Raw genomic sequence first — 19,919 nt, 5'->3', positions numbered from 1 at the left:
CTCTACCACTTGAGCCACAGTTCCACTTTGGCGTTTTCTGCAAGGGGTCAAACCCAGAGCCTCATGCATTCAAGGCAAGCACTCTACCCCTGAGCCCCCTATGAAATTCTTATCTCCAATTAGTCACCAGAAAACCAGAAGTAGTGCTGTGGCTCAATTGGTAAAGTGAAAGCCTTGAGCAAACAAGTTCAGAGATATCATCCAGGCCCCCGAGTTCAAGTCCTACGACCAACCAATAAATAAAAACAAATCTTAAAAAAAGAATTGAAATAGCCAGGCACTGGTGGCTTATGCCTGTAATCTTAGCTACTCAGCAAGCTGAGAGCTGAAGATCATGGTTCAAAGTCAGCCTGGACAGGAAGGTCTGTGAGACTATTATCTTTAATAAACCACTCAGAAAACTGGAAGTGGCACTGTGGCTCTAAGTGGTAGAGCACTAGCCTTGAGCTGAAGAACTGAGGGACAGTACCCAGTCCTAGAGTTCAAACCCCATGACCAACCAAAACAAAAAAAGCAAAAAAAAAAAAAAGAGTTGAAATAATTTTATCAAAGCTAGAGACCTACAAAACTACTCCTTGACTTCTGGTGGGAGTATGTCCCAGTAAAGCCATCTTAAGTAGAAAATATTCTAACATTTTTTTTTTTTGGGTCCGGTCGTGGGGCCTGAACTCTGGGCTTGGGCGCTGTCCCTCAGCTCTTCAGCTCAAGGCTAGCACTCTACCACTTGAGCCATAGCACCACTTCCGGCTTTTTTCTTTTTGCTTATGTGGTGCTGAGGAATGGAACCCAGGGCCTCATGCATGCAAGGCAAGCGCTCTACCACTGAGCCACCTTCCCAGCCCAAGTAGAAAATATTCTAAGATGAAAATGTATTTAGCATAACTACTGAACCACTGAGCTCGGAACACAACATACAGTGTTAGTAGGTAGAATTACAGATGTGAGCCACCAGCACCCAGCAATAACTCTAACTTAATTCCAGCCATGGAATAGCTACTATCCTGGGACATCATATATATGTGTGTATATATATTATAATACCATAATTAAGATAATTCTCACAGAAACCCTTAGAGAAGAAGGGAAGTAATAATATGCCTAGAGTAAGGTCAAAGCAGCTTTGATTCTGAAGATTATATACAACTAGTATATAACTAGTAATGCTTGAGTTGAGAGTCTGCCCTGATTCTGTGTGGATCCAAACAAGATATGTTCTATAATAATACACAGCTTAAAAGGGGAATAATTTCCCCATGAGTCTCCACTATATACAAATGAAAAAAAAATCTCTTAATTTTCTTTGAGAAATGAAGTAAACTGAGTAGTATTTCACTGCTAAGAAACAGATACACTGCTTATCATAGGCACAAGTGGACCCAAGTTTAAGACACCGGAGTATTTGCAAAACCAAAGGATAGAGTTCTATAGATACTATGGCTATACGTACGAAGCTGGCCGGTCTTGTCTTAGGTCAATTGTGAAAACAACTGCATCTTCACCTGCAGATAGGAACGTACAGGGAGAGTCTGGTTCCAGGGCCAACTGAAAGAGAAAAGGGGTAAGGATAAGGTTTCTAAAAATTAGAATTAGAGGTAGTCTAGTTCATTCCTCAGGAAGGATTGTGTTTAAAATGTCTCAGCAAAAGAATACATTTGCTGGGCACCGGTGGCTCACACCTATAATCCTAGCTACTTAGGAGGTTGAGATCTGAGGATCGCAGTTCAAAGCCAGCCCAGGTAAAAAAGGCTGTAGACTCTTTATCTCCAATAAACTACTCAGAAAAAGCCAAAGTGATGCTGTGCTTCAAGTGATAAGAGTGCTAGCCTTAAGCACAAAGAGGCTCCAGAACAGTGCCCAGGCTCTGAGTTCAAGCCCCAGAACTGGCCAAAAAAAGAAAAAAAACCCACAAACACCCGAACCTACATTCATTGTTGCTATTGTAAAATCCCAAGATAAAAGATAATTTAAGTTTCACTCACTCTCAGAGTGAATTATTCAAGCTTCTTTATTCTATACAACTGAGAAGGACAGACTTCAGCTAGTCTTGTTATTAAGTCCAGAAGGGACTTGAACAGAGATACCAAAGGAAAACAAGCCACTAAGAGTTTATTCTCAAACAAACTCAATTCCACACCTTCAGATGTGGAGAAGTTTGTTGTTGTTGTTCCTCTCGCTCAGAAGTTTCATTCCTTATATCTTAGCTCTAAAAATTAGTGAGTTGGCAATTAGGCTTAAAAATATCCAAGAAACCTTTAGGTGATTTTCATTTTCCCAAACTATCTGGACTAGAAAGGAATACTCAAATCCACTTACATATTTTCTTAGGTTGTATAAGAAGAGAGTCCCATTTGTGGTGGGTTTGTTAGTTTGATTTGGGCCAGTCCTGGGGCTTAAACTCAGGGCATGGGCACTGTCCTTGAGCTTGTTTTTCTCAAGGCTAGCACTCTACCACTTGAGCTATTGCACCACTTGCAGCTTTTTCTGTGTATGTGGTACTGAGGAATCAAACCCAGGGCTTCAAGCATTCGAGGCAAGCACTCTACCACTAAGCCACATTCCCAGCCCAGTTTCATTTATAGCATGGAAAAACACAACATCTACCCTGAGACTGTGCAGGGTCTTCTCACTGACTTGCAACCAAGACTTCCAGGGCTTCCAGAAATAGTGTTATTCATGAGCTGAGCGCTGTGAGCAATAAAATTGGGAGCTCTCAAACATGAAAAGCCTGACACTAGTGCCTCAGAACTGTTAAAACATTCTGAAAACAGGGCTGGTGGAGTAGCTTAAATGGAAAAGCACCTGCTTAGCAAATACAAGACTTTCAGATCAAATCCCAGTACTCAAAACAAATAAATAAATCAGTATATATCAGACGTTTGGAAAGCTTAGGAGACCTCAAGGATCTCTAAACCAACCATGGCTCAACCTAGGAGTTGTACATAATCTAGTGAATGCTTCAACTATATGATCTGGGGATCTCTTTAATATTTATCTACCCTGAAATTTAAGTGGCTGTTTTTAGTCTCTTCCTAACTATAAATTTTAAGATTTTAAGATTGAGACAAACAATAACAACAAAGGAGGTAAAGTGTAGAGAGCTACGGAGAGGACACTGGCAAAGACCCATAGAGATTCTAGATTCACAAACTCTGGGGCAAAGGCTTATTTACCTTGTGAGAAGCTCCTTTGTGCTGGGCCACACGCTTTGTATTCTTGCAGCACTGTGTGGCAGACAGTTCTGCTACCCGAACCTGCCCATCACGGGCACACATGGCCAGGGTGGAATCACCACTGTTAGGAAGGAACTTGGCCTGGGGTGTTAAGAATAAAAAAGGAATGCACAAAAGAAATTGAAGAAATAAATTTAAGAAAAAATGTGATGATGAGCCCAATTAACCCTCCTTTTCTTGCATGACAGCTGAGTATTGTTCTTCTACTTTTATACAGCTAAGCCTAATTTCTTCTAGGAGTTAAAGAAAAAGTGTCTTCTGATCTAAGGGAGTATTCTACTTGGTTTTGTTCTTTTGGGGGGTCTGGTCGTGGGGCCTGAACTCTGGGCCTGGACACTGTCCCTCAGTTCTTCAGCTCAAGGCTAGCGCTCTACCACTTGAGCCACAGCGCCATTCCTGGCTTTTTTCTTTTTGCTTATGTGGTGCTGAGGAATCGAACCCAGGGCCTCAGGCATGCAAGGCAAGCGCTCTACCACTGAGCCACCTTCCCAGCCCCTCTACTTGGTTTTGAAAGGCTGAACTGATACATCATCAACTGGTAAGGTGAACTAGGATTGTATCTTAAGGGGAAAAAATAAAAAGAAGAAAATCTTGATTCACAAAGCAAATACATTTGCCATAAAGTAAAAAACAAAAACAAAAACAAATTAAGGGGGAATTTGGGGAATGAAAGAATATGCTTAGGGATAAACAGCTAATATCAATATGGACGATGATGTGCCTCAGAATAATATTAGCTCAATTTGCTAAATTTAATTATGTACCAGTCATGTTTTGTTTTGTTTTTCTGGTCGTGGGGCCTGAACTCTGGGCCTGGGAGCTGTCCCTCAGCTCTTCAGCTCAAGGCTAGAGCTCTACCACTTGAGCCTCAGTCCCCCTTCCGGTTTTTTCTGCTTATGTGGGCTGAGGAATCGAACCCAGGGCCTCGTGCATGCAAGGCAAACGCTCTACCACTGAGCCACCTTCTCAGACCCCCAGTCATGGTTTTTAACTGCTTATCTTCCACTGGTTTGGTTGTCCCTTTATTGGAGCTGAGCACAAAATCTAGAGCCTAACATGCTTAGTTCACATTCTACCACTGAGCTACACTTCCAACCCAGTCAGTTATCTGCATAACCCTGCAAGATTCATCTTATATAAACTGAAATAAGTGAAAATACAAGTTTTTACTTGTGGATTAAAAACTAGGTAGTTTGATTAAAGTCCGTGCTCTTATACTATACTGTTTCATACCACCACACTACTATAAATAAGTACAAGTACTCCATCTGTAACTACACTTCAGAAGTCATATACAAGGAAAGAAAAGGCTGCCATGGATATTTGAGTGTGTCAATAAGGAACAAAATAGGATCAAGTCCTGATTATCTAATTCCTACCAATTCACTACTAGCTTCTACACAGATGGCTCAGATTTGTCTAACTTGATTCTCTCAGTTGCCATTATGCTTCCTTGCCTCACCTGGAAGACATTACTTTTGTGGCCACTCTCAAAGTCAAGTACTGGCTGCCGCCGAACCCAATCCCACACCACCACCTTCAGGTCATCACTGCCACTGGCCAGCCAGGTGCCACGCTGGTTAAAGTGCAGGGTATTGACACAACCGGTATGGCCCTCAAGCCCATGTTGCAGGCGGAAACGCTGTACAAATACTCTTGCCCCACAGGCCTCATACACAAACCGGGCACTTGAACCCAGTTCTCGCTCCCGAAGGGCAGGAAGGGCTTGCCAGCGAGGTCGGGGTAAGGCTGTTGTCTCTGAAGATACCCAGTCCTCTAGGGCCCGTTCATCATCTGATGAGTCCTGGTCACGGCTGGCTCGCTTGCGCTGTACACGGCGCCGAGGCTGCTCTTCTTCTTCTTCTTCTTCCTCTTCCTCCTCCTCTTCCTCTTCCTCTGAACGGTCATGAACTCGGTTTTCATCATTGATGGAGTAATGGCCAGTGTCCTCCATGCTGTCAGAGTCTTTTTCTTCACCTGAGCTCTCTGTATCTGTGCCTCGACTTTCTGTGCTGGTCCGAGTAGGACCACCATCATCCACAGTCAAACTCAAACTCAGGTCTGAGGCCTCCACTTCAATGCCTGAGGATGTCTCCCTTCCTTCTTCCGCTCCAGACATCTCTTCTGGACTGCTAGATAGGCTTCCTACACATTAGTGAAGAAATGAGTGGATAAAATAAACAAGAAATAAGATGAGGGTAGTGATCAAGATTACGCACCTTAGTCTAAGAAACCATTACATCACAAAACTATTCACACACACACACACACACACACACACACACACACGTATATATTAGTCGAGGTGTTTCCATTACAAATGTTTATAAAAAGTAACTTCCAAGAGAAAATCTTGTAAAATGTAAGATTAAGATTACAGCTGGAAAGTCTAGCCCTAGTTGCTCACACTTGTAATCCTAGCCATGTAGGAGGCTGAAATCTGAAGATTGCAGTTTGAAGCCAGCCAAGAAAGAATGTTCATGAAACTCATACCTCAAAAAAAAGGCAGAAGTAGAACTGTGGCTCAAATAGTACAGTGCTAGCTTTGAGCACAAAAGCTCAGGGACAGTGTTCAGGCCCTGAATTCAAGCTCCAGGACTGGCATAAAAATGAATGAACAGAAAAAGATTACAGCAGCAAGCTGGATGCCAGTGGCTCACACCTATGATACTAGCTATTCAGGAAGCCTGAGATCCGAGGATTATGATTCAAAGCCAGCCCAGGCAGGAAAAAGTCCCTAAGGTTTTTTTTGTTGTTGTTGTTGGTTGTGGGGCCTGAACTCTGGGCTTGGGTGCTGACCCTCAGCTTTTCAGGTCAAGGCTAGCGCTCTACCACTTGAGCCACAGCTTCCAGCTTTTTCCACTTATGTGGTACTGAGGAACCCAGGACCTCATGTATACAAGGCAAGCATTCTATCACTGAGCCACCTTCCCAGCCTTCCATAAGATTTTTATCACAGATTAGCCACCGGAAAGCCAGAAGTGGAGTGGTGACTCAAATGGTAGAGTGTTAGCCTTGAATTAAAACCTCAATGATAGTGCTTAGGCCCTGAGTACAGGCCCCCAGACCGGGGAACGGGGGGCGGGGAGGGGGGTAGAAAGATGGGGAAGGGGAAGGGAGAAGAGGGAAGAGAGAGGGAAGGAGGGAGAGAGAAAGAGGAAGGGAGAGAGGAAGAGGGGGAGGGGGGAGAGAGAGAGGAAATCTAAACTTCTTAGGAATACATCTGTTATTAATCTTTTGAAAACAATAAAATTTGAAGGATCAGATAATCCAATAAAATGTGTCTCTGTGCTTTCCTCTATCCAAAAGGAAGAGTTCCTTTACCCCATAGGAGGACCTCAGTTCATAGTAAAATTAATTTTACCTTCACTTTGGTCTCTTACCATTAGCTAAGTCTGTTTTGCCATCTGTGCTGCTCCCTTTGCTGGACATCTTAAATGATGTTTGCTGTAGCCAGTCTCAATTTTTGGAGAAGAAGAAAATGGAATAGTTAGAAAACAACTTAAGAAAGACAACATTAAGAAACAAGATTTAACCATGCATGTGTCTGTGTCATTTTTATAAAAATTATTTTCATGTGTCCTTAGTAGGGCTTCTCAGTTGCTGAAAAACATGTGAAGTTTTGGGGTTTTTCTCCTATATCTGGTGACCTACAAAGGGACATTGATGTCGGGCACTGGTGGCTCACTGGCTCATGCCTATAATCCTAGCTACTCAGGAGGCTGAGATCTGAGGATCGCAGTCCAAAGCCAGCCTGGGCAGGAAAGTCCGTGAGACTCTTATCTCCAATAAACCACTCAGAAAACCAGAAGTGGCACTGTGGCTCAAGTGGTAAAGTGTAGTCTTGAGCTGAAGAGCTGAGGGACAGCGCCCAGGCCCAGAGTTCAAGCCCCACGACTGACCAAAAAAAAAAAAAAAAAAAAGGGACATTGAAAGAGATCAACTGCCATTTCTCTAATCACTGAGAAGCAGTTTAAGATGGAAAAGAGTGAACTGAAATAAAACCTGGAACAGCAGGCACACATCAAGCTATGAGCTTCAATTCAATACAAATAGCTATACCTTTAGCACTGCCCTCTAGACAAGAATCTGCCATTTTAATAGTCATATATATATATATACACACACATACATATGTATCCCCAAAATGCTTTGTGAAACACTTTTACATAACATGAAGAGCTGAGTCAGATTCTGAATATCATTTTGCACATAAAGCAACAGATAAAATAAATTAAGCTCTTGGTAAAAGCTTATGCATAATTTTCACTCAGATGCCTAAGCTTTAAGCTTAGATAAGCCCAGATACTAAGCATTATAAAAGCAAGCTGGAATTGAACTCAGAGCACCTTACTCCTAAGAAAGAACTGTAGAGGGCTGGGAAGGTGGCTCAGTGGTAGAGCGCTTGCCTTGCATGCCTGAGGCCCTGGGTTCAATTCCTCAGCACCACATAGGCAAAAAGAAAAAAGCCGGAAGTGGCACTGTGGCTCAAGTGGTAGAACGATAGCCTTGAGCTGAAGAGCTGAGGGACAGTGCCCAGGCCCAGAGTTCAGGCCCCACAACTAGACCCCCCCCAAAAAAAAAGAAAGAAAGAATTGTAGAGCCAAACATTCCAAGTGTCCTCCTCCCATTCAATCTTAAGAGTGACAAGCAATATCAAATGCAAACGTGGCCCATGATAAAAAAGACATTTCTACTAATACATCTTGACCCATTTTATATCATGGAAGACATTATTTCAGCTAATTCCACCAACTTTCCCCAAACTTTTTTCTTTCTAGCAGAGCTCTAACCAGAACTAGGATATCTAGCTTATTTCTTCTGTGCTACTATAACAAACACATTGCCTGTCCTCACCCCCAGGGCCTTACTACCACCTCCAGCAAATTCCAAACAGCGAAGAATAATATTATTCAGACTAGAATTTTGTTAAGCCCTTTCAGTGCCTTGGACAAAAGGCACTGGTAAAAGACAAAGTATGATTATAACCCCAGGCTGTGTACCCAGGCACACTGGCCTCCAATCTCTCAACCGTCTTTTCATTCCCGTAACAATTATCCCAGAAGCAGCCACATCCTCATCCTTCTTCTGTACAGAAATCCATGCTGCTTTATAAAAAGTTTTCTCTTCCAAGAGACAGATGCCCAAAGATTGATTGTAATAGGACAAGATAGGGAAGTACAAGAACAGAGCCAAGAATGAATTTAAGGAAAGGACACCTGGAAGGGAGGTGATGAAAGGTAACAGAAAACAGATGTGCGAAACCACATAAAGAAAAAGTGGGGCTGGGAAGGTGGCTCAGTGATAGAGCACTTGCCTTGCATGCATGAGGCCCTGGGTTCGATTCCTCAGCACCACATAAGCAGGAAAAAAAAGCCAGAAGTGGCCCTGTGGCTCAAGCAGTAGAGTGCTAGCCTTGAGCTGAAGAGCTGAGGGACAGCGCCCAGGCCCAGAGTTCAGGCCCCACGACCGGACCCAAAAAAAAAAAAAGAAAGAAAAAAGAAAAACAGTGGTTGGAAATGTGGCTTAGTGGTAGAATGCTTGCCTACCATGCATGAAGCCCTGGGGTCCAATTCCTCCATACCACATAAACAGGAAAGGCAGAAGAGGTGCTGTGGCTCAAGTGATAGAGTGCTAGCCTTGAGCAAAAGCAGCTCAGGGACAGACAGTGCCCAGGCCCCAAGTTCAATGCCCAGGACTGGCAAAAACAAAACAAAACAACAACAAAAAAACCAGTGAAGAGGTGTTCCCAGTTTTCTCTCTCTTACTCTGATGTATATATTTTTGTGTATTTCTTATACAGTACTTGCTTTCCTAACAGTGTCTATTTATGTTCTTTAGCACATTAGCCATATCTTCTCCATCTAGGATTTAAAATTAACTATATTACTTGCAAAAGTCCTATTAAGTGGGAAAATGATCTCACAACTTCGTTTGCCAAGACCACAAAGGTCAGAAGCAGACCACAGTATCATGATCAATTAGAAGTGTGTTTTATTGTTTTTGCTTCTCCATAATTGAAACTGTCAGCTATACAGTGATCCCTTACCTATCATGGGAGTTACTTCCAGAGACCCCAGCAAGAGGTGAAAATCCTCAAAGTAACAGCATTATATAGTTGTCCCTTGCTGTATTGTGATTCACTTACTGATACTTTGCAGATTTTAACCTATGGCAGGCATCTCTGGAATGTAACACCCAGGACAGGTGAGGGATTACTAATTAGGTTTTTTTCCTGTTTTTTTTTTTTAACCCTACATACAGTGAAGCTGCAATAAGTGAACCACAATACAGTGAAGGATGACCCTACTATACTTCTCCCTACACTATTATCTACTCCTAAGAAGAATTAAAAAACAGCTCCTGCCAGGCCTTAGTGGCTTTCACCTATAATCCTAGCTACTCAGGAGGCTGAGATCTGAGGATCACGGTTCAAAGCCAGCCCCGGCAGGAAAGTCCATGAGACTCTTATCTCCAATAAAACCACTAGAAAACTGGAAGTGGCACTGTGGCTCAAGCAGTAGAGCGCTCACCTTGAGCTGAAGAGCTGAGCAACAGTACCCAGGCCCAGAGGTCAAGCCTCACAACCAAAAAAAAAAAAGCTGAAGTGGAGCTGTGACTAATGTGGTAGATTGCTAGCATTGAGCAAAAAAGCACAAGGACTGTGCTCAGGCCCTGAGTTCAAGTCCTATGACTGGCACAAAACAACAACAAAACCATTTGTTTTCCTAGCCTCCATGACCAAGAATCAAAGCATAAACTCCTATTCATCTCCCAGAAGTGAAAAAAAGGGAGCCACAAGGTTCAGTTCATAACCAAGGTTTCAGAGTAGTCCTCAGGGAGAAATTGGTCTAAGTATCTTTCAAGGAAAGGATTTTACTCAGGGATAAACTCAGAAACAGAAAACTGTGGATTATCAACTGTCAACCCTAGACAGATCACTTCTAACAGTAACATTTTAGAAGCCAGATTTTAACAAAAATCAGTCCTAAATGAAAATCACAAGTCTAGGATCCTAGCATATGAGCCACTTTGTGCTCTTGGATGAGAGGTGTATGTGATCTCTGGACTTTTCATGTCTCTTAACTAACGAAGTTTAGTGTCCTTAGTTCAAACCTCCTATATCTTCCAAACTATAAACTTTTTGAACACTAACATGACACACAAAAATCAGAGATTTCAGACTTCACATTAAGAAGGGATACTCAGCCAACAGCCTGTACAAATATACGAAAATCTTAAAAAAAAAAAAAAAAAAAAGGAAAACTCTAATATGGTCCAGACATTTCCAATAAGGATACTTAATCTATAGAAATTTCAGAGCTAAGAGAATTTCATGTTAAAACCTCTATAGAGGGGGCTGGGAAGGTGGCTCAGTGGTAGAATGCTTGCCTTGCATGCATGAGGCCCTGGGTTCAATTCCTCAGCACCACATAAGCAAAAAGAAAAAACCCGGAAGTAGCACTGTGGCTCAAGTGGTAGAGTGCTAGCCTTGAGCTGAAGAGCTGAGGGACAGCGCCCAGGCCCAGAGTTCAGGCCCCTCGTCCGGACCCAAAACAGAACAAAAAACCTCTATAGAAGGATATTCTAGAACAGTGATCTTTACTATACATTCAGGAAATTCACATTTAATAGTAACATTAATTTTTTTCTAAAATAGCCAATAGACGTTCAAGATTCTCTTTCTGCACATTACTGAATATAGCCTATATGCCTCATGCCTATAATCCTATCTATTACAGGGCTGATTATGGTTTGTAGGCAGCCTAGGCAAATCCAGGAGACTCTTATCTCCAATTGACCAGTTTAGAAAACAAACAAAACACAACAACAACAAAAAAAAAAAAACAGCTAAGCACTGGGGGCTCACACCTATAATCCTAGCTACTCAGAAGGCTGACATCTCAGGATTATGGTTCAAAGCCAGCCCAGGCAGGAAAGTCTGTGAAACAAGAGTCTCATAGTTTAGTGAGAGATTAAAAAAAAACACACACACACAAAATAAACACCTGGAAATGGAGCTATGACTCCATTTGCCTTGAGCAAAAAGAAGCTCTGGGACAGTGCTCAGCCCCTGAGTTCAAGTCCCAGGACTGGCACAAAAAACAAAACCAGAAATAGAAGTATGGCTCAAGTGGTAAAACACTAATTTTGACTAAAAAGCCAAGCAAAAACATGAAGCTACAAGTTCAATCAAGCCCTAATACTGGCACCAAAAAAGAAAAAAAAGTCAAGACATAACTACTTTTGTATTACAATATACTGGGAGGGGAGGAGAGGGGAGAAGAGAGAGGAAGGAATAAAGCTGAGGAGGCAGAGGAGCTGAGGGGGCAAAGGAAGAGCTGAGGGTGTAGAGGAGGAGCTGCGGGCTCAGAGGAGGAACTGAGGGCACAGAAGAAGAGTTGAGAAGGCAGAGATGAAGCTGAGGTTGCAGAGGGCACAGAGGAGGTGGGGGTGCAGAGGAAAAGCTGAGGGCACACAGCAGGAGCTGAGGGCGCACGACTGACAAAAAAAAGGCCCTTGAGACAATGAAAAGCTATAAACTGTAAGAAAGTATCTGTAAGCTATATGTGATAAAGGATAATAACCATAATAAATTTAAAAATTCTTACACTAATCACTTGAGGAAAAGATTCTTTACATTATTAACAATTAGAAAATACGCATTAAAACTTCAATAGGAATCCACTAAGCAACTTTTAGAATAGTTAAAATTTTAAAGAATCTGCTGGGCACTTGTGGCTCGGCTATAATTGTAGCTACTCAGGAGGCTGAGATCTGAGGATCTTGGATTAACTGGGGGTGCAGCTCAACAGCAGGGAATGTGTTTCACATGCAAAAGGCTCTGGGTTCAATTCACAGCATTCAAAAAATAACTGTAGCCGGGTACTGATGGCTCACGGCCTGTAATCCTAGCTACTCAGGAGGCTGAGGGCTAAGGACCACAGTTCAAAGCCAGTCTGGGAAGGAAAGCCCATGAGACTCTTATCTCCAATTAATCACCAGAAAACCAGAAGTGGCTCTGTGGCTCAAGTGGTAGAGTGCTCACCTTGAGCTGAAGAGCTCAGGGACAATGCCCAGACCCAGAGTTCAAGCCCTATGACCGACAAAAAAAAAAAGTAACTATGTAAATAAACAAATCATATATTTAAATGTATAAGTTAAAGTACTACAACTGCTGGAAGAAAATGAAGGCCATAATCTTTGTGACTTTGCAACTACTTTTAAGGACAGAACACAACAGTAAAAGAAAATTTAATATAATTGGACTTATAAAAATTAAAATCTTTTAAAGAGACTCTTAAGACAATGATGGGCATGGAAGGTGGCTCAGTGGTAGAGTGCTTGCCTTGCATGCCTGAGGCCCTGGGTTCCGTTCCTCAGCACCACATAAGAGAAAAAGCTGGAAGTGGCACTGTGGCTCAAGTGGTAGAGTGCTAGCCTTGAGCTGAAGAGCTGAGGGACAGCGCCCAGACCCAGAGTTCAGGCCCCATGACTGAAAAGGAAAAAAAAAAAAAGGCTCAAGACAATGAAAAGCTATAAACTAAGAAAATATCTGTAAGCTATATGTGATAGATAATAACCATAATAAATTTAAAAATTCTTACACTAATCACTTGAGGAAAAGATTCTTTATATTATTAACAATTAGAAAATATACATTAAAACTTCAATAGGAATCCACTAAGCACCTTTTAGAATGGTTAAAATTTTTAAGAATCCGCTGGGACTTGTGGCTCAGCTATAATTGTAGCTACTCAGGAGGCTGAGATCTGAGGATCTTGGATTTGAAGCCAGTCCAAGCAAGAAAATCTTACCTCCAACTAACCACCAAAAAGCTAGTAGAGTTGTAGCTCAAGTGGTAGTGCTAGCTTTGAGAACAAAAGCTCAGGGACAGTACCTAGAGTTCAACCCCAGAATAGGCACACACAGGGAGGCAGGCAGGCAGGCACACACGCATGTGTGCACACACATACATGCACGTGTACACACAAACACACAAAATTAAAGAATCTGGGCTCAAATGGATCACATCTATAATCCTAGCCATTCACAAGGCTAAATTTGAGGATCAATGTTACAAGCCAGACTGGGCAGACAATCCTCAAGATTCTTAGTTCCAGCTAACAAACACAAAGCTGGAACTGAAGCTGGGAGCTTTGTAATCCTAGCTACTCAGGAGACAGAGGTCTGAGGATCACGGTTTGAAGCCAGACCAAGCAGGAAAGTCCGTAAGACTCTTATCTCCAATAAACCATTCAGAAAAGCTGGAAGTGGCTCTGTGACTCAAATGGTAGAGTGCTAGGCTCAGGGACAGTACCTAGACCCTCTGAGTTCAAGCCCCAGGACTGGCAAAAAAAAAAAGAAAAAGAAAAGCTGCGTGCTGGTGGCTCAAGCCTGTAATCCTAGCTATTCAGGAGGCTGAGATCTGAGGATTACAGTTCAAAGCCAGCTGGGGCAGGTGAGACTCATCTTCAATTAACACCAGAAAACCAGAAGTGGCTCTGTGGCTCAAGTGGTAGAGTACTGGCCTTGAGCTGAAGAGCTGAGGGACAGCGCCCAAAGCCAGAGTTCAAGCCCTACAACTGGAGGGGAGGGAAGGGGAGCAAGGGAAGGGGTGACATTGTCCATAAAAAAGTATTCTTTATCTGACTTAAGTAAAACTGTAACCACTTGGTACATCACTTTCATAATAACAATTTAAAGTCTCTTCTTTTTTTTTTTTTTTTTTTGGTTGGTCATGGGGCTTGAACTCTATGTCTGGGCACTGTCCCTCAGCTCTTCAGCTCAAGGCTAAGCTCTACTTGAGCCACAGTGCCACTTCCGGCTTTTTCTGTTTATGTGGTGCTAAGGAATCAAACCCAGAGCCTCATGCATGCTAGGCAAGCACTCTATTACTGAGCTACCTTCCCAGCCTTAAAGTCTTTTTATTTAAAGGAAAATACACTTTGTATTAAGTGTTAACTACAACTGACACACTTTTGGTAAATACAAGATGGGACAGTCAATGTGAAAAAAAAATTAGGTAAAACTTAAAACATACAGGAATCCCACTCCAGATTTTTACAATAACCCTGCCACCTCTCTACCCCCAATGGCAGATTTGAGAATAGTAGTTGAAAGCCAGCCTGGGCTTGAAAAGTCCATGACAGTTTTATCTCCAATTAACTACCAAAAGTCAGAATTGGAGCTATGGCTCAAATAGCAGAATGCTAGCCTTGAGCAAAAATGCTCAGGGATAGTACACAGGCCCTGAGTCTAAGCCCCAGGACTAGAACTGGCAAACGCAAATACATGCGTACCCAACACACACACACACACACACACACACACACACACACACACACACACACACACACACACACACACACACACACACACACACACACAAATAGATGTCCACAAAATTAAAAACTTGTAGGTAAACATTTTAGTTTTATTTTTTTATTTATTTTGTAGGCCGCTGTCCCTCAGCTCTTCAGCTCAAGGCTAGTGCTCTACCACTTGAGGCACAACACCACTTTCAGCTTTTTTCTGCTTATGTGGTGCTGAGGAATTGAACCCAGGGCCTCATGCATGCAAGGCAAGCACTCTACCACTGAGCCAACTTCCCAGCCCTTTAAATACTGGAAATACTCAAATGTTCTTCACCTAGGTCAAAGATAAATATAATGTAGCATTTCCAATATAACACTACCAAATAACAATGATACAAGCAGCAATGTAGACATCTCAAATATGCTAAGTCACCAGACTCAAATAACTACATTTGATATTGGTATATACCATATGATTCCTGTAGTACTTTATGTAAAAGATAAATCTAAAGAGAGAAAAGGCTAGGAATGTGGCTTAGTGGTAGAGTGCTTACCTAGCATGAAACCCAGGGTTTGATTCCTTAGTACCACAAAAACAAAAAGCCAGCAGTGGTGCTGTGGCTCAAATGGTAGAATTAGCTTTGAGCAAAAGAAGCTCAGGCCCTGAGTTCAACCCCAGGACTGGCAAAAATAAAATAAAGAGTGAAAATACATCCTTGAGCCTGTAATCCTAGCTACTCAAGAGGAGTATTTGAGGATCACAGTTCAAAGTCAGCTGGGACAGGAAAATCTATGAGACTTTTTTTCTTTTTTTTGTCGGTTGTGGGGCTTGAACTCTGGGCTTGGGCGCTGTCCCTCAGCTCTTCAGCTCAAGGCAAGCCCTCTACCACTTCATCCACAGCACCACTTCCGGTTTTCTAGTGGTTCTTTTTTTTGGAGATAAAAGTCTCAATGGACTTTCATGCCTGGGCTGGCTTTGAATTGCAATCCTCAGATGTCAGCCTCCTCAGTAGCTAGGATTGCAGGCTCGCGTGAGCCACTGGCGCCAGGCTTCTATGAGACTCTTATCTCCAAACAACCATCAAAAAAACCAGAACTAGAGCTGTGGCTCAAAGTGGTAGAGCTCTATAGTCTTGAGCACAAAAGGTCAGGTGCAGTGCCAGACCCTGAGTATAAGGCTCTATGAAGGGCTGGGAAGGTGGCTCAGTGGTAGAGTGCTTGCCTTGCATGCATGAGGCCCTGGGTTCGATTCCCCAGCACCACATAAGCAAAAAGATAAAAAGCTGGAAGTGGCTCAAGTGGTAGAACGCTAGCCTTGAGCTGAAGAGCTGAGGGACAGTGCCCAGGTCAGAGTTCAGGCCCCACAACCGGACCCAAAAAAAAAAACAGCTCTAAGACCAACAGAAAAAGGAAGAGTGGGAGGGAAGCAGGAAGGAGAAAAAAGAAAATATCTAAGTAATTGCCAAGGGCTTCAAGTCAGAAAACGTAACTAATTACAAAAGGTATGAGAAAACATTTTGGAATGTAAATGTCCTAAGTTACAATTAAGGTAGTGTTACATGACTGTGTTCATCAAATTTCAAAGACCAGATCACCTACAAAAGAAGTGGTTTGGGCCCAGTTTAAACCCAAGAGAGGAAAGAAGAGAAAAAAAGAAGGGAGAGGGGAAAAGGGGGAGAGAAGGAAAGGAGGGAAGAGAGACTGGAGGGGAGAGGGGAGGAGAAAGGAGAGGGGAGAAGGAAAAGGGAAGGGGAAAGGAAAAAAATAGTTTGGGTACAATAGATCATGCTTCTAATCCTAGATTAACAGGAAAGTTCAGGATTGTGGGTCCAGGCCCCTGCAAAAAATTTGTGAGAGGGGCTGGGAAGGTGGCTCAGTGGTAGAGTGCTTGCCTCACATGCATGAGGCCCTGGGTTTGATTCCTCAGCACCACATAAGCAGAAAAAAAAAAGCCGGAAGTGGTGCTGTGGCTCAAGTGTTAGAGCGCTATCCTTGAGCTGAAGAGCTTAAAGAGAGCACCCAGACCCAGAGTTCAGGCCCAGGACCGGACCCCCCCCCCCAAAAAAAAAGTAAAAGGACTGGAAGTGGCACTGTGGCTCAAGCAGTAGAGAGCTTGCTTTGAGCTGAAGAGCGGAGGGATAGCGCCTAAGCCCAGAGTTCAAGCCCATGACCGGAAAAAAAAAAAAAGAAAAGAAATAAGAAAAGAGGGGTTGGGAAGGTGGCTCAGTGGTAGAGCACTTGCCTTGCAAGCATGAGGCCCTGGGTTTGATTCCTCAGCACCACATAAGCGAAAAGAAAAAAGCCGGAAGTGGTGCTGTGGCTAAAGTGGTAGAGCGCTAGCCTTGAGCTGAAGAGCTGAGGGACAGTGCCCAGGCCCAGAGTTCAGGCCCCATGACCGGACCCCAAAAAAAAAAAAAAAGAAAGAAAGAAAATAAATTCCTTACCTTCATATTTTTTGCTTCACAGTAAACACTTTTCCAAGAAAATTTTCTACTACTGCTGCCAGCTCCCACCTAATAGTATAAATTCTAGAATAAATCTGGGAACTTCAGGGCACTGAAATTCTAAGGACTATCCCAAAAAGCATGAAATTCATACTATCTAAACAAGTGTTGGTAAAACAGGATGTTAGGTATTTTCTACTAAGTATTAGGAAGGATCGAATATCCAACATTGTCTCCTCTGGCTTCATGGTGGAAAACAACACTTGGGATATTTCTCAATCAGGGAAATTAATTTCTAGACCTGCAATACAAAAAAAATTGACAACACAAGGCAACCCAATTTTACCCAGGCACAAGGTAACCCATTTTTCTTCATATTATAGGACTCTGGCACCACCCTGTGGCCTATCTGTACACAAGCTAATATGCAACAATATATCAGGCAATACAGAAGCTATAATCCCTTTTGTAGCTAATTAACTAGGAAACATAAGCATATGATTATAATGCAAGAAATACAATTATTGGTATCATTTTAAAAAAAGAAAAATATAGAAGGATGAGGCAGGAGAATCTCAAGTTCAAAGCCTGCTGGGGCTACATAACCTGCCTCAAAAAGAAAAAAAAAAGAGGTTTTAGTTAAAGAACTGATTATGTTTAGTTTCAAGGAGGAAAAAAGAAAGGTTTACATGGAAAATTGGCTTTTAAGGCAGGAAAGAAGGATAGAACTTTAACAAGGGGGAAAAAAAAAAGAAATTCTGAAGGCCCTTAAAAAATGATATGAGGGCTGGGAAGGTGGCTCAGTGGTAGAGCCCTTGCCATACAGCCTGAGGCCCTGGGTTCGATTCCTCAGCACCACATAAGCAAAAAGAAAAAAAAAAGGAAAAAGACGGAAGTGGCGCTGTGGCTCAAGTGGTAGAGCGCTAGCCTTGAGCTGAAGAGCTGAGGGACAGCACCCAGGCCCAGAGTTCAGGCCCCACGACTGGACCCCCCCCAAAAAAAAAGACTAAAATACATGTTTTATTTTTTAGAGATTATTTTTTAGCAATAATAATGATTCAAAGGGACAGAAAAAGGGAAACAAGTTTAATAATTATAGTTGCAAAAATAAATAATGGAGATAAGACACAAGGAAATAAAAGGGAATCAGTATGAGAAACATTATAGCAGTAATCCGTATTTAGCTTCAGAACCAGTTAATTAAGCTAAAAGTCAAAAAGACAAGTCTTGAGTCTGGAAATTAAATGCCACAAATGAGAAACAGGGATGTGAAGAAAAGCTTAATTTTATTTTTAATGTGTTTACATCTTAGAAATGTAGTGAGAATTGGGAATGTGGCTTAGCGGCAGAATGCTTGCCTAGCATGCGTTCCTCCATATCACATAAATAGAAAAAGCCAGAAGTGGCGCTGTGGCTTAAGTGGTAGAGCGTTAGCCTTGGGCAAAAGAAGCTCAGGGACAGTGCGGAAGCCCTGAATTCAAGCCCCAGACTGGCAAAAAAAAAAAAAAAAAGAAAGAAAAAGAAAAAGGAAAAAGAAAAGAAAGGTAGTAGGAAACCAATGTAGTCAGTCTCTTAAACAAATGGTGCTGGCAAAACAAGATATTCACATGCAGAAAACTAAAACTAGATCCTTATCTATCACTTGCATCAGCATCAATTCAAAATGCATCAAAGATTTCAATGTATCTGAAAGCATGCAAGTAAGGAACAAGAGAAACATTAGGACTCCTTGGCACAGGAAAGAACTGAGTAGAGAGATCCAAAAACACAGCAAATTAAATTAAGACTTGATGAATGGGACTGTACCAAACTATAATTTCTGTACAGCAAAGGACATAACCAACAAGCTAAAAAGCCCTACAGAATGGGAGATTTTTGCCAGATGATGGCCTAATATCTAGAATATAGAGAGAACTTAAAAAATGAAACTCTCAAAAAAAAAAAAACCCAATTTATAAATGGGCTATGGAGCTAAAGAGTCTTCTCAGAGGGGATGGGAAGGTGGCTCAGTGGTAGAGTGCTTGCCTCGCATGCATGAGGCCTGGGTTCAATTCCTCAGCCCCACATAAGCAGAAAAAGTCAGAACTGGTGCTATGGCTCAAATGGTAGAGCGCTAGCCTTGAGCTGAAGAGCTGAGGGATAGTACCCAGGCCCAGAGTTCAAGCCCCATAACCGACGGGAGGGGGGAAAAAAAGAGTCTTCTCAGAAGAAGAAATAAAACTGGCCAATAGACACATGAGGAAATGCTCAACACTTCTAGCAATTTAGAAAATGCAAATCCAAACAACACAGAGATTCCACCTTATCCGAGTTACAAAGACCATTATCAAAAAAAAATGATAATGAATGCTGGTCAGGATGTGGTCAAAAGGGAATCCTAATACACTGTTGGGGGAAATGTAAAGTTGTTCAACTCTGGAAAGCAGTATAGAGTTTCCTCTAAAAATTAAACATAGAACTATCCTATAATCCAGCAATTCCTCTCTTGGGTACTTATCCAATCAGGATACAGTAAAGCCACTGGCACAACTATGTTCACTGCAGCACTATTCACAATATCCAAAGGTATGACATTAGTTCAGATGCCCCTCAATAGATGAATGAATCAAGAAAATGTGATACACACACACACACACACACACACACACACAATGGAATTTACTCAGCTATTAGAAAGAATGACATTGCACTACCTGTAAAAAAAAAAAAATAGAAGCCAGGCGCCAGTGGCTCACACCTGTAATTCTAACTATTCAGGAGGCTGAGATCTGAGGATCATGGTTCAAGGCCAGCCTGGGCAGGAAAGTCCATGAGACGCTTCAAAAAACCTAGAAAACCAGGGGCTGGGAAGGTGGCTCAGTGGTAGAGTGCTTGCCTTGCATGCCTGAGGCCCTGGGTTCGATTCCTCAGCACCACATAAGCAAAAA

The 19,919-nt window shown here is 42.3% G+C and overlaps 1 protein-coding gene across 4 annotated transcripts in view; it reads right to left on the bottom strand.

Moving 5' to 3' along the window:
- Positions 1-19,919, bottom strand: part of Dcaf8 (DDB1 and CUL4 associated factor 8) — a 53,785-nt gene that overhangs the window by 20,542 nt on the left and 13,324 nt on the right. For all 4 annotated transcript variants that reach the window (XM_013030630.1, XM_013030628.1, XM_013030632.1 and 1 more), the window contains exons 3-6: positions 6,614-6,688; positions 4,693-5,375; positions 3,171-3,311; positions 1,448-1,542 (exon numbers count right to left, since the gene is read on the bottom strand). In XM_013030630.1, the coding sequence (XP_012886084.1) occupies positions 1,448-1,542; positions 3,171-3,311; positions 4,693-5,375; positions 6,614-6,662 (968 nt within the window). In that variant the 5' untranslated portion in view covers positions 6,663-6,688. The remainder of the gene's footprint in view (positions 1-1,447; positions 1,543-3,170; positions 3,312-4,692; positions 5,376-6,613; positions 6,689-19,919) is intronic.

Source organism: Dipodomys ordii, unplaced genomic scaffold, assembly GCF_000151885.1.
Source record: "Dipodomys ordii isolate 6190 unplaced genomic scaffold, Dord_2.0 Scaffold131, whole genome shotgun sequence".
NCBI classification, from domain to species: domain Eukaryota; kingdom Metazoa; phylum Chordata; class Mammalia; order Rodentia; family Heteromyidae; genus Dipodomys; species Dipodomys ordii.
Note: the sequence above shows the minus strand (reverse complement) of the source record. Positions and strands in the feature narration are given on the sequence as shown.